The sequence below is a fragment of the Siniperca chuatsi genome, linkage group LG3 (assembly GCF_020085105.1).
Source record: "Siniperca chuatsi isolate FFG_IHB_CAS linkage group LG3, ASM2008510v1, whole genome shotgun sequence".
NCBI lineage: Eukaryota > Metazoa > Chordata > Actinopteri > Centrarchiformes > Sinipercidae > Siniperca > Siniperca chuatsi.
The window spans coordinates 25,533,443-25,548,956 of NC_058044.1; the positions used below are offsets into that span (position 1 = coordinate 25,533,443).

General features: G+C 40.4%; 1 protein-coding gene across 1 annotated transcript; it reads right to left on the bottom strand.

Moving 5' to 3' along the window:
- Positions 1–19: 19 nt before the first annotated feature.
- On the bottom strand, positions 20–15,267 carry bmerb1 (bMERB domain containing 1). The gene is made up of 6 exons (XM_044189096.1): positions 14,970–15,267; positions 9,684–9,804; positions 6,568–6,641; positions 3,409–3,523; positions 2,335–2,417; positions 20–2,222 (listed from the first exon to the last, which is right to left on the bottom strand). Exons 1-6 carry the CDS (start codon positions 15,055–15,057, stop codon positions 2,104–2,106), a joined length of 600 nt encoding a protein of 199 aa, XP_044045031.1. The 5' UTR covers positions 15,058–15,267; the 3' UTR covers positions 20–2,103.
- Positions 15,268–15,514: the final 247 nt, after the last annotated feature.

The window sequence follows — 15,514 nt, forward strand, 5'->3', positions numbered from 1 at the left end:
AATAAAATCAACCAGCATGTTCCTGAAAGATGCTCTTTATTTAAACATATATGTACAGGTTTCTTATTTTCTGCATATTTGTTCAATATTCAACGTTAGGACCTTTTTTAATAAATTCACTACTACTACAGAACGCTAAGTTATCAGAAGGAAGAGGAAGTGACAAGGAGCAACACTTTGCTTGACATGAGTCGCTAATGTCCTAAATACACTCAAACATACACTGTCTATTTTAGGCATTTACAAGAGAGTTGCATTTATTTCCTGGTGTTTGTCATAAAAACGCAAGACTAAATTCAGAGGATGCAAGTTGTTGTCAGCAATATCCATAATGACTATGAATGATGTCATAATACAACAGTCAATAATTCCCGCTAGCTGTTGGCTGAGATGATGTGGTGATTCTGGAGAATGAGCAAGTACAGTGTATCATTTATATAAAAAAAAAAAAAAAAAAAAACAACCACCCAACCATGTAGAATAAAATGTTTTTTTAAGTGTTGGCATATACAGGGGTTAACCAAAATAATGAAAGGGTTTTGAGGTCACTAGATCACTAGTGGAAAAAGCTGCTACAAAAGTGGGTCGTATGAGATTGCATGCATTAGGCTAGAGTGAAATGAATAGGTTTCATTGTTGTGCTATAAAATGATCTTAAAGTTATAATATTGGTTGCGTATATTTCCATATATATATTCTACAACATTAAATTAGGAGGATTCTGCTTTAGCCTACAAAAATTTATAGCAGGTTTCAATGTAATGCAATTCAAAGAAACTTAAATTAGGATGCTTTGCTTGTTTTATCTGAAAACAAACAGGGAACTTTTCCTGGAGTCTGCATTGTCCATTACTTGAGATGTTTAACTTTTCCTTTAGCACAGCACTGTATACTGTATATGTCCATCATATTCCTATTGGTTTAATCTTATGACCACCGTTTCTATACAGTTTGTGCATTTTTAAGGATCACAAAAGAACTGCTGTTGAGACTGTTCCCTTGGACATTATTAATTATTTATCTAATTTTAATGATACTGACGCACCATGACACAGATGATTTGGGCTCTTTGAAGTTCTGTTCTTTGTCTCACGTTGCTATAAAAATGTAGATGTACTGGTTGCCAGACTCCTTTTAGAGCAGGGAAATGCTATTCATTGGCATTCAGCCTAATATGACCCAACTTTGTAGCAATGTTGCAGTGGTCAGCACTGAAGCCCATTTTCATCCAGTACTTCTGTGAGCTTTGTCCTTTTTGTTAACTTTCAGTGACCACCACAGGGTTTTTTGACTCTGCCAAAGCTTTATATTCAGCACAGCAGATATTACAGAATCACAGATAGAGAATTAAACTGCTAAGCTGCTGTTCAAGCCAAAGCATATTGCTGGGCTCCAGTACCAAAGGCATCCACTGGCTGCCACCACTGTGTAGCATTTATATACCAGCAACTTAATTGGCAGCCATATTGTTTGTCTGAACCACGTGTGTTCGTTCCACCTGGGAACAAAGTGGGAGTCCTGAAAGTGAAAGAGGTTCACTGGTTGGTGTTAAACGGCTGAAATGGAAGAATAAATACCCGTTGTCAAACGTGACGGGACGATAACAGATGTTTTTTTCCTGTCAGACGAAGAACCCCAACATTTATACTTCACTCTGTGGACATTGTGCTTGTAGTTTGGTAAATGCTGGTACTGTTTATCAACCACATGATCATAGACCATAAGGTAATCCTAAAGGAATGTTACATGATGGAATGACCCAATCTGATTCTAATTTAAGATATATATTTATCAGATTTTTATTTAGAATTCCTTTTACAGTTCCTTTCCCCTTTCTTGCCTATACACTGTGGACAAGTGTCTTCACTTACAGAAGCTCCTTACAGTAAGGTTCCCCTCGAGTACTGATTAGGGATCAGTTCCCAAACTCTGGGCTGAAACTTTATCTGCGATTAAATTCCAAACCTGATTCCTGAACAGTTTCGAGGGGAAACACAGCTAACTGAGGTTCTCTGAGTCACAGGAAATGATGTATGGCATGGCAGGTGATGCGAGTGTGTTGTTTCTGACACATGGACGGGATCATAAAGAGGTCTCTGTCAGTTACATGACGGCACACTGGGTGGCTCCACAGCAATCCTTAATGATGGCCACTCCTGACTTGGTGATGGATGGTTTGTTGGGCGGCGGCTCCGGGATTTGTCTCTTGGGCTTTGGGGGATCTTGTCATGAAGAAAGACAAGAGGGGGGAAAAAAAATCATCACACCATGGAAGCGAAAGTGAGCAATACTCCTGCCCCTCTCTGACTGTGTGTTTGTGTAGTTTTCACTCACTTTGTGTGACTTTGAGCTTCTTCTCCAGAGGCATCAGCTTCAGTCTGAGGAACTCAGCCATCTCCTTGTCCTCCTCTCGCTCCCTGAGTTTAAGATACAGTCACATAGTCAGCCATTTGAATACAATGCAATCAGTACATGTTGGTTTTAAGTCACTGAATAGCTTCATGTACCTGATTTATAGGACTAGCACTCGAGTCAGTTTGTGCCTCTAAATACGCTTTTTCACAGAAGACATTTTGACTTGTCACAGCAGGAAAAGCACAGATAATAAAATGAATGATTGTATTGCAAAACTAATGACATTCCCATCAGCCTCAGCTGTACTTTGTGTTTTGTGCTGATTAGCACATTTTACCATGCTAGCACGCTAAAGATGGTGAACATGGTAAACATTATACCTGCTAAACATCAGCATGTTAGCATTGTTATTGTAAACATGTTAGCAGGCTGACATTAGCGCTGCTGTGTCTAAATACACCCTCACAGAGCTGCTAGCATGAAATTTATCTGTCAGAAGAACTGGAGCTTAGCTCTGCAACTTGAGGTTAATGACAATACACAAACTAGGGCTACATGTGGCCTTGATGTTGACAACATATCACAATGTTACACTTTTCTGTTGTGACTCAGTACATCATGAAGAATAATTCTGATTAAACTGATAAAACGTAACAAAAGCATATCTGATAGTCCACTTTCAAAATGAACCTTTGGAGATGCTTAGAAAGACCTCACCATTTGCTAATCCAATGTTTTAAAACCAGCCGTTGATTTGACATAATTTTTCTATGTTAAAGTTATCTCTGTGTCACACTCTGTGGGTTATCTGTGGGAGCAGAGGAGGTGGAAGGAGAAAATGACAATGCAGAGCCACGGTCATCAGTCAGCCTCCCTCCCTCACACACACACACACACAGCAGTCTCCTTTCCGCTGTTTCTCAACCATCCCATGTCTATCAAATGAAGAAATAAACAGTGGATGGAGTTCAACACTGTTTGAGTAAACAGACAGTCCGCTCCCGTAGACGTCATCCCGGATATTAACTGTGCCCGTATGTGGGAGCGCTCTACCTTAATCTCTCCACCTCAGCATCGTCGACCAGGAAATCCCTCTTCTGCACCAGTTTATGGATCTTCAGGATCAGCTCCTCTTCCCGCTGCTTGTGCTTCTTGGTTTTGTCTTTCTCTGGGGGAAAGGAAGAAAGAAAATGAAAGAAAGGCAGAGTCATAATCAAATAAATAAATGGATGGTTAGAGGGACAAGCAGACTGAACTGAAATCTTAATATTTTACTTCCTTGCATAAAATATAAATGCAGGTTCCGTACATTTAGTTACTTGCAGCTGACCTTAACAAACTGACCTTACAGCAAAGTCAGCTGGCTCTTAAACACTGAGTCAAATCACAAACAGACCCATAATTCTCCCTTCATGTATAATGCATAACAAATAAGGCACTGACTTAATTATGCAAATGCTAAAGAGCTCTGTTTTTTGTTTCATTTGCACTGACAGAGACCCATGAACGCAACATCCTCTTTGCTTTGTCTCACTCTCCTAACCTTCACACTCCAAAGCACAGCAAAATACAGACATAAACACACCAAACAACGTGCATACACACACACACACATGCGCAGACGGCTGCAGAGGTAGGTTGTCTGACACTGCTGGTATCTAGGCTAGGTGGGGAAAAAGGGTTTGAAAAACGACTGCAAACATCAGCTCTTTCTCCCATCTGGAAATAAAGTGGAGCAGTGCAGCTACAGTGTGTTACCCCCCCACCCCACCCCACCCCATGGCTACAATCCCAATGTCAGAGGAGCAGGAGAGGCAGCAGGGTGTGTTTGTCACATGACTCATTGTGCTGGAGTGAAGTAATAGGCTGCCAGAACCCCCAACAACTGCACACACGAGGCCCCACTGGCTCATGGGAATGTCATCGAGGGGCAGTTTTTGTGTGACAGTGTGCGGTTTGTGTGATCAGTAATCCCAAATGCATAGGGGCGGACAAAATAATGGTGAGGCTTTACAAAATAATGCAGCCCAATGAAAGCTGAAGCCACCATTGAGGACAGTGAGGTCACGTCCTCTGGATTTTTTTTTCTGGGAATTTGGTGGTTTTACCAACCTTGGGGACTTATTCACTCTACAATTAGAAACAAACAAATGGTGGATATTTCATGGGCAGATTCCAGTCATTTTTAACTCGATATATCTAAATTGGACTACATGTCAGCCAACAAAAGTAAATAAATGATTCAGTGTTTCTCCAACAGATTTTTATTCCTGACATTTTGGAGAAAATGTTATTGAACAGGAAAATGAAATAATAAAATATGAAAAATCCAAATAATTTATTTTTTTGAGACATTCCCTTTGTTCCCCTTTCCCCAGATCAGACCAGAACAAGTGTTTAAGTGAACCTTAAACCTAGACTATGTAAATTTGAAATAAGAAAACAACACATTCGTCCTCTTACACATTAAAAGTGGAATTCATAAGCAATAAAACGCACCCTTGCTCAACTCAATAGACTCAGAGGTTTTGCTTCTACAGCCTTACTTTGTCTGGTATGACCAGTAGCTTATGGTGGCTAGTGCAAGCTAATGTTAGCAAACTTAAAGGTGCCCTGTGGAGTTTTCTTGTAAACAAACAAAACTTATATTTACAATCAGTGTTACTCACCAAAACGCATTATGTGTATCCTTGATACAACAAAAGTGTTTTCTAACAAAAGTGTTGAATGCATTTCTTCCCTCATAAAACTTTTGTAAAGTTGATTTTTCTTAAACGTTGGATTTGTGCATTGATTACATCGATGTATACTTGCTAGCAATCTTCTTATTCCCTGCCTTTGTTGGCGCATTGCTGTGTATAATGACGCATTACCGCATCCTTGTGCGTGTGCACAAGACAAACAAAATGGGGACCCACTCATAAAAAAACACTCAATTGCACTACTACAGGTTAAAAACTAGGGATATCTTTAAGATAGATTTTGCTGTGTAAATGATATTACTGAGTCAGTTCCCTGACTCTTTTCTACTAATGCTACTGTTAAACAACATTTTTGCATTTGACATTATCCTGTAACTGCCACTTGTTGCCACTGTTACCGCTGTTCAACAAAAGTTACATAGGATCGCTTTAAGTTGGGATTGTCTTGTCAACTTACTTTTTTGGTATCTGGGGCAGGTGGGGTTGGGGGGGGGTTGCACTGGGGGATTCATGACCTCAGTATTTTTAAAATACTGACAACAGCCCTGAATCAAATCAACACCACAAATAAGGACATCAGAAATGACCACAGAGGTAAATCGATGCCTTTCTGACAACATTCATACATTCATTCAAACATAAGCTTCACAACACTAGTATTTACTACAGGGCTGTTGTATTGGATTCCGTTACACTATCAGGTGTTTCTGTTATTTTGTCCTCACTGCACCTTGCAGAGTTGCCAAGTGATAAAAAAATGCCCTGTGATTGACAGGTCTCTAGTTTGTTTCCCAAAACTGCTGATGAACATCCATGTGTCTTGTTGCTATGTGTGTGTGTGTGTGTGTGTGTGTCCTTGAACACGACACCGGCCCCTACTGCTCACACACGCTGACACGTGATGTATATACTCACTGAGGAGGCGTGTTTTCCTTCTGTTGCCAGGCTCTCTGTATGCAGAGCTTCATGTATATGTTACTATGTGTGATGCATGTGACGTCAGTGAACCACTTCAATGCATCCTCGCTGCATTTCAGATACAGACAACACTGGACCTGACTGTGGAGTTAAACCAATATTTGATTCTGTACTCTGCCCCACTAAAACACCACAAAAACATCCAGGGAGTAAAAATGAGTGTTGTTCATTTTGGACACCTTGCCTGGAAAGCTTCCCTCAGCTCATTTTGCCTTCACAGTGATGATGCATGTGTGTTTGTGTGTGTATGATTATCTCTGCCTCACAACTCCACCACATCCCTGAGACTTACGATCAATCCTGCGTAGTTTAGTGTAATGACACTTCCTATAAATCATCGTGATGCCTACTGAGGTTATGGGACTCTTGCAAGCTGCAAACAGAAGCACTTTCCGCCAAGAGTCCAAACAGGGTGCATGGACAGTTTTGCACACAGAGGATTTATTTCCTGATATGCTTGCAGCTGGTTTTCTTGATGTTGACAGAAGACAAAAGGTATATGTGTGTGTATATATGTGTGTTTGAACTGTACCTGGTACTGCGACAATCTGTCTCAGCTCCTGCTTTAAACTCATGATGTCTTTGCAAAGCTGAATATCATCCATCCTAGAGAGAAATGAGAAAGAAAACAGTAAATCACTGGCTTCCATCAGATTAAAGAACAACAGATGGTATTAGCTGCTTCCCCTTCCACTTGAAATGATGTTAGGCAGAGTTATATTGTATAGTGAACCCTGGAAGAAAAACAGACATAGGTGAAGTGGGAAGGATCTATAAAATGATCTAAACATTTGATGTCTTGATAAAGTGAAACATTTAGTCGATTTCCAAAAGCACAGACATTCATTTTTAAACTTGAATACTACCCTAATTATATATAACACGGATGAAATAAAACATCCCAACTAGGGCTTGGAATAAAGCTATTATATTGTTATCAATTAACCCTATCATTCCCAGGCTTTCACACAAATGGATTGGTCTATCTTGCAGTCACTTCAAATATCAGTAGCTCTGGATCTTACAAACTAAATTTGTTATCATACTTGGTTGTAAACCTTCCTTGCGTGTTGCCATGGTGGTCCAAGTAACAAGTGCACATCAGAGTTTGGTGGTGTCCCATTCTCCTTAATGGGGAAAGAGGCTTTCAGCGTTCACCTGTGTTATTTATTTGGATTTGAGGATGTTGTAAGATGTACGATGATTTGGCTGGAGTCTATTCTGTAATGAGCTAGCATATTTGACATATGTGTAATCATATAACATCCTAATTTGATGTTAACAGACTAATAGCTGAGAGACTTTGAGAGGCAGATAAATAGAAGGGTTAATCTAATCTAATCCATTAAACCTATAGTATAAAATGTCAGAAACTATTAAATGCCCATAACAATTTCCCAGAGCTCAAAATGAGATCTTTAAGTTGTTTTGTTTTATCCAAAACCTGAGAACATAAAATCCTCCCATTTGCAAACCTGAAAGAAAATGTTTGGCATTTTTACCTAACAAATCACAGAAACGATTAATCAGCTATTAAAATGGTTGTGAATTCATTTTCTGCCGATTGAATAATTGATTATTCGACAAATAATTTTAGCACCGATCCCTGTGCTGTACTGTAAAGTCCGCTCTTGAGCTTCAGGCCCTGATGTGTCACTCATCAGGAGAGTGTGTGCAGATGGAAAACATAAATCAATCCACGCTGCTTTCTGAGCCCGCTGCAGGCCTGACGTCTCAACCTCGGGGCTTCGACATTTTCCCCTCTTCTTCCCCAAATCTCTCTCTCTGCGGAGCAGTGACAGCTACCACAGATTTAATTCTCCCTGGGATAGATCAGGCCGATGACTCATCCACAGCCTCCTCCTCCTCCTCCTCCCTCTGCATTTATCCCTGTTGCTCTGTTTTACACCTCCCTCTTCTTTCTTTCTCCCTTTTGACCCCTCCCTTCAGCTTCTCTCTCTCCCTCTGTCTGTGTTTTTCTCCCTCCTTCTGGCTTGTTTTTCACTCTCTCAATGCTATCTGTGGATTCCAGCAGCTTCTGCACTCTGACACTCCATCTGCTAGTTTTGTGTGTGTGTGTGTGTGTGTGTGTGTGTGTGTGTGTGTGTGTGTGTGTGTGTGTGTGTGTGTGTGTGTGTGTGTGTGTGTTCATGTGCTGTCTTGAGTCACACAGAGCCTGACAACAGAGACGTAAGCAATAAGCAGTGTGGCGGCCTAATGAAGCCTTTCAAGTGGGCGTGTGAACTAACATTATCAACTGAGTGAGATGTATGTATCAGCTTCATCCATCACCTTAACCATCACACTGCAGATGTTAGTGGTGCAATGACCCACAAAATTCATTGTTCAGTTCGATATGTTACAGAGGTGAGACAATTTGACACAGTTTCAACACAATAAATTAAAATAAATAAAGAGTGCCTGAGACAGCGACTTGTATTTCCACTTTCTGTTCAGTTTTATAAAGGTGCAAAATTGGACACTTCTTAATGACGTCATTTTCCTGGTTCATTTAGAGTGGTTTAGTATAGTATAGTATAGTGTGTGTACTGTGTGTGTAATCTTTTCAGCTCAACAACAAAATTACACTGTTCAACAGCTTTTAAGCTACACTGAAATTGTTTGATTCATCAAATATACTAGGAGTGTGCAATATATATAAAAATAAAACATAAAATCCTCTATCACAGTACATGTAATTCTATATCACAATAGCAATATATTGTGATAAAATGATCTAGAAATTAAATGGAGAAACTGGACAGAAATCCTGCAAATTAAATAACTGAAAAAACAAGGTATTACATTTTATTGATGCAAAAATCATCCTGCTCATTGTTTTGCCACATAGCCTGTAAGGTTCTAATAATATTTAAGGTGCATCAAATATAAATGATATGGCAAAATCTGTGGCAGTTGATAAATTGATATCGTCTCACAGTCACACCGTACATGTACTGTGAGTCTGTATTAGAGCTGCAACAATTCGTTGAATTAGTTGATCGTCAAAGAAATAAGTTATAAGTGATTCATTAATTAAGTCATTTTTCAAGCAAAAATACCAAACATTTAATGGTTTCAGCTGCTTGAATATCAGACGTTAAGTTGGGACTCATTTAATTCTTATTTGCTCACATGCTGTATGTACATCGTTTTGCTGGATATTCATTTATTCATCCACGCAGTTGATGAATAAATGTTGACAGAATAAAGTCCATTAGAAATGCATGGAGAGACTTTATTTCTTTATAAAATGTACTGCTACAGTATTAAACTTTTTTTGTCCGATCGATTTATCAACATCCATGTTGTAATGCTGCACAAAAAGCTCAGACACAACATTCCCTTGATAAAGGCAGACAGACAGAAACTAATACACTGATCCATAATCCTTGAAGCTAATGTTGATGAGGAGCCAATGAGTTCATCATGGTGACTGATGCAACTGCTATTGGCATGTCTGTCAATCAATGGACAAATGGGCTGCCTCTCTCAGTATAAACCTCTTAAAAGAGCCTTATATCACAAGGAAACAACACTCAAGTACAGCAGTAGGAATTCTTATGAAACTGTATTGATTAAATCTTTGTCACACTCTATTACGTTTGGTCTTACAAAAACACAGAAATCAACAATCCAGCAACTCACATGAAGCGCAGCTCTGACTCCCGGCGTACCAGGACCTCTCGCAGGCGCTGGATACGAGTCATCTCCACCTCGATCTCCTCTGGAGCCATGGTGCTCTCTGCCATGGACACATCTGAATGACCTGGGAGGCAGAGGGAGGAAAGGCAGGGATGAGAAATTGAGTAAAAATGAATAATAAATATAGCCGCAAGCCAGGGTTCAAGCCAACACAGGCCGTTAGAAGTTTAAAGCTTTTGATCTGGACCTGGTCAAATGTGGCCAAGACGTGAACAAAGTAATGAAATCTCCCTTTTTAGCATTTTCACAAATAGAATGAAGAAAATACACAATTTTAAATTCAGTCTTTATCGTGTTAGGCCACGCATTTTTTGCCCTTGTAATGCCCCCTAGCGGCCGATTTGAAGGAAACTTGCAGGGCATGTTTCAGGTACTTCTGTGGACATATCCTGTAAGTTTTGTAACGGTTGTTGACTTTGGTCTATTTATGTGCTGAGCCACGCCCCTTTTGAAATTCATTGGTCAATATCTTGAAAACTAAATAAGATATCAACAAGCGTTCTATAACTTTTGATAAGCCTCGTCCAATGATGATCCACCGGTTTAGAAGGAGATGTCAAAAATGTATTTTTCAAAAAATTCAAAATGCCAGAAAATCTAGTTAGGCGGAAATTAGTGGTTCAAAAGGCTTTTTTGTAGAGCACATTGAGCTGGTAAATGGACCAGCGCCACCATGTGGCCCATTGGGCTCATATTTCTGTGGAAGCACATGCAAATTATTTGCAGTTATTGGGTCGAGTTTTGTGTTACTAGCTCAATGCAGCTCATGGGAATTTGAGCCGAAGCGGCAGGCAACAAATAATAATAAAAATAAACAAAAAAAAGATAGAAGGGAAACAGGAGCCTTTAAAGGCAGGGGAGAGCAGGAGAAACACATTATCTAAAATCCTAGATTGTTTTTCTCCACAAGGACAACTCTGCTTTAAACATGTCTGTTACGCACTTCTCTTCGCCTTGGACAGTGCTTAAGAGTTTGAAGCTTATTTGCTGGTTTAAATTACAGAGAAGAAACTCACTACCCATGACCAAATTACAGATTACAGCGGCGCAACGCCTGTATCTAATCATAAATTTGTTTTCCTTTGATTTCATGTGACAAATGTATCCAAGAGTTCCTAATTTCTGTCTTTTTATCCTTGAAACTTTTCGCATAGCGTCAGCGTCTTGGCAAACGTGTTTCTCACCTCGTCTCCCTGTGACATGTCACCTCACATCAGCCAAGACCCTGTAATTGAGAGAGGTGATTCGACTTTTAAAGTGCATCAGCCGCAAATGACTGCTTTCCACTGAAAGCCTTCAATCGCTGATGATGCAGAAACGTGTGAGACATGAGGAAAAGCAGGATTTATGCATGTAATACCAGCACTTTGAGATCCTTTTTTTCAAAGTACAAGGTTGTTGAGGTGTCTGATGATGCAGAAGAGAAGATATACCTTCATAATGACATGGATCAATGACCAGCTGTGGCTTCTTGCTGATTGGGTTATTCCTCCCTGAACTGGACCACTGACCTCACACTCTCCATATCTGCCACGAAACACTACACCGACCAAACACTTACTGCACTGATCAATGCACTGACCACTGCAAATGCTCCGACTCTTGCAAATGACTCACCTTACCAGCATCTTACGACATACAAGCAACAGTATGGATCTTGACTTGCCGATACAAATATATTCCATTAATTTGAAGTGTGGAACTGAGGGAGTTGGTTGTGTATTAGCGTGTTGTCCTGGTTTCCTCCTCTTTAGCGTCTTTGTTGCATGTCATCAAGCTTTCCTTCTCCCAATATTCCCATCTGGCTCCATAGCAAATCATTATAGGAGTACTCCGCCGATGTTACACATGAAGATCAGTTTACTCGTCATGAGGAGTACTACTCAGCCTGTGAAAACGGCTGTATAATGTGCTCCGTGGCTCTGGAAGGAGCTTTCCAAAGTTTGAGAAAATAACCCTGATGATGTCACTATGATATCATCAGGGTTGTAGCAGTATTGTCTTCACACTTCAAATTTTTAACACAAAACCTGTGTTACAAACTGGGGGTGTGGAGTTTGAAAGACATGGACGTTTACCAGGCAGGGAGGGTCTAATTAAAGACAAGTTGCATTATGGGAAATGAGGGATCCAGGGTTTTTGGGGCGTGACCCACACTAGGGGCTAAAAGTCAGGATTTCACCTTATTTTTAATCTGTCTTTCTCAAGCCCCCCATTATGGAGACATAATACTTATTCACTGGAGTAACCGTTTAAACAAAAGATAAAAAATGAAAGTAAATAGTCTCAAAAACATTGCACAATACTACAATGCAATGATATACCACCACTGACATGTCCAACTTCACTTGGTATCTCTGCACACTTAAATCATTAACAGTTATATTCCACTTTTGTGCAGAACATGAATATTTCACAGAGCCCGCATACGCACCACAGTGAAACTGGATTCCAACACAAACATGCAGTTGACACTGATACCTGCTGTCAGTGTCCTGTGAAAATATTAGGGCTGCAAGTAACAGTCATTTCCATTCCTGACTGATGTGCTGATTATTTTCTTGTTTAATCGATTAATCGTTTGGTATAATATGTCAGGAAATAGTGAAAAATGACCATTACAATTTCCCAGAGTCCCAGATGGTGTCTATAAATGTCATGTTTCATCCCACCAACAGTCCAAAACCCAATGACATTCAGTTTATACTCAAAACCAGCAAATATTTACATTTGACATTTTTGCTTAAAAATGACTTAAAAGACAGGTTCACATTTTTTAAAGTCTATCTTATCTATCCATGTGGACACACACTTGTCCATGTGGACATTAAAAGAGTTACTGGTGTCTGTAATCATTCATCCTGTCCATACTGGCTGTGAAGTGATCCAATCCTAACACGACTACACTGTACAGTCCACAAGCTGAAAGGTCTGAATAAACAAACTATTTGCATCTTTAATCCTGAGCTGTCAAATGTGACGCATGACATTTATCCACAGTGGGTCTTGTAACATTAGGGGCCTGATCAGCTCTTCGTCCTCCTGCAGCAACATAAACTGCAGTCTGCGTTTGTGGTACTTTTCATGGATGCTTGCTGAAGACAGAGCTGACTCACCACAGCAGACAGAAGTCTGCACAGGAGGGCCCGGTTTGTTTGTGCCTCGCCGATATTGAATCATCACCCGACGTGTCTGCTGACAAAAGACGCTGGCAACAAAAGCAAACTTTATATCATGGAACTGCAGCACAATACAAAACACAGTTTGAGAAAACTTTTTCTCTTATCTTTATCTTTTCTCTCTCTGTCTTGTTTTTCTTCGCACACTCCTCTCTCTCTCACTCGCAGCCACGTGCTCATCATCAATAAGACTAAGCTGCATTAAGACTGGTGGCAAAACACCAGCTCAATAATGTCTTAACAGCTGCCTCTCATCTGAGCAAGCTGCTCACACATACTCAGCATTAAAAACATTACAAGGAATGAGGAGCGTTGATACGTCCTAATTAAAAGCAGCTCGTTCACCAAGAGGCAGGTGAGATTAACTCTAAAGTTTCAGGCCAACACAAGCAACGCTGCTCCTCACATCACCTGGAGATGTAAACCAGTCTCCTCACACACATAATTAATCAGCTTGAATTATCTCTGTTTCATTAAAAACAAACTGGCTCATCAGTGTACTTCGGGAGTATGAGTTAATGAGGAATAAACAGCCTGGATCGTGCAACTGCCACATGGGACTCGACAATAAAGAAATGTCAGCATCTGTATGACATCCAATGCAGACGCCCCTGACACATCCTGCAGTCACACTGTATATACACTGCTGCCTCTGGACCCCCCCCCCCCTCGGGAAAAAAACAGATGGTAAGCACAAAATAATTAAAAGGAGATAAACTGGGGGGGTTCACTCTGCTTTACCTCTGACTGTCTGTGTGTGTTTGTGGTAGACAGAGAGAGAGAGAGCAATGGCTGGATCTGTGTCTAAAAATATCCACTGCATTTTTTTCTGCTTCTCTGACTTAAATCTGGAAGTTTCTTCACACCCTGCTCTCCTGTGATGAGTTATCCTCAGTGGAACCAACTGGGACACATCTTAAAGGGCGTTATCACTTTGCTGCTTCCGTCAACACATGCGTCATTCATCGCCCTTTATCATATCATATGTCAAAACTGTGATGTTCAGCTTTATGGTCATTTTTGACACCGTTAGAGTGTTAATGATTAGACGATTAATCGCTAAGTCAATTGACAGACCATTATTGTCATGCATCAAGCAAAATGCAAAACATTCTCTGATTCCAGCTTCTCCAAAGTGAGAATTTGCTGCTTTTCTCAGTTTTAGATCACTGTAAATTGAATTTCTTTGGGTTTTAGACTGTGGGTGGAAAAATTTCAATCAAAGACATCACACTTGGCTCTGGGATATTGTAACAGGCATGTTTTTAGTATTTTCTAACGTTTGACAGACCAAATAATCAATTGATTAACCGAGACAATAATTGTTAGTTGCAGCCCTAAATAGGACAAATAAAATAGATGCAGAACAAAATACTAGAAACATCTAATTCAGTACCTCTGCAGCTTAAGATGTTCATTTTTAGCTGAAACTGTGTGTGGAGAGGTGTTTGTTCAGCTTTACAGTCATTTTGGAGGCTGTGGTATGCGGTGTTGCTGTATTGTGTCTTTAGAAACTGTTTTGATTGTGCAGAAACGGGTTGTTGTGCTCAACCCCTGCACAATTTACAGTGACCCTCAAAAATAATCAGTAAAAGTGAGGAATATACTTTATGGCATTTTGAAAAACTTTCACTCGTTCTGCCATAGAATCAAATATTCTTGTAAATGTGAAACCCAGAGTATACAGCAGAGGGCCAGGGTACTGACTCATAGCTGCTTGCTTCATGCTTCTGTATCAGCTCAGATCAAATCAAATGACCACGTTTCAAAATGCTTGCTGTATTCGTAGTTTATACCTCGGGCCAAATTCATTCACAAACCGCGCAATACCCATAGTGTGCATGTAGGGGAGTTAATAGGCCTTTTAGGACCAAGGCAGCGCTATTGATACATCCCAAACCTTTGTGAGTCACGCATTAACCATTTCACAGCTAACTGCTCACTGAGTTTTCACAGAGTGAAACATTTGCTGAGAAGACTGAGACGATAACTTGCTATTTCTGACCCCCAGCCGGTTAAACAGCATCATATTTTGATGCATGACGCTCACCTTTGTCCGTCGTCCATGCAGTTTCCGACACGGCGCCGTAGCTCCTGAGCGCGCGCTCGGTGTCCGAAATAGATTTCTTCAGTTCCATGTAGATGGAGTGCCCGCGCGCATAAACCAGGATTCAACGAGTCTTTCAGCTATAATCTACACGGTTCCTACCGCGTGCGTCCTCCCAGATAACTCAGTTTCACCCGGTGACAAGGCTCCTGCGACCCGAGACGTTGAGCATCTTTATTCAAGCTTTCAAGTCCCTCGACGTGTGTGTGGAGGTGAGGATGTAGGGAGCATGCGCAGTGCGGGCAGGGATGTGAAGACATGGGAGACACCCACTGGCACCGAGATGACGTTAAAAATAAAACATTAAACATACAGTTGCACTGGAGTTGTTATTGTCAGCCTGTCCAAGAACTTGTTTTTTTTTAGTATATCTACATATGCCAGAGCTCTGCCTGGATATATTTTATGTATTTATTATTAATAAAGGGATACTAAAGCCAGCAGGGGGTAATAGCTTTTTAAGCATTTTGTCTCTGAAGTGTACCTCT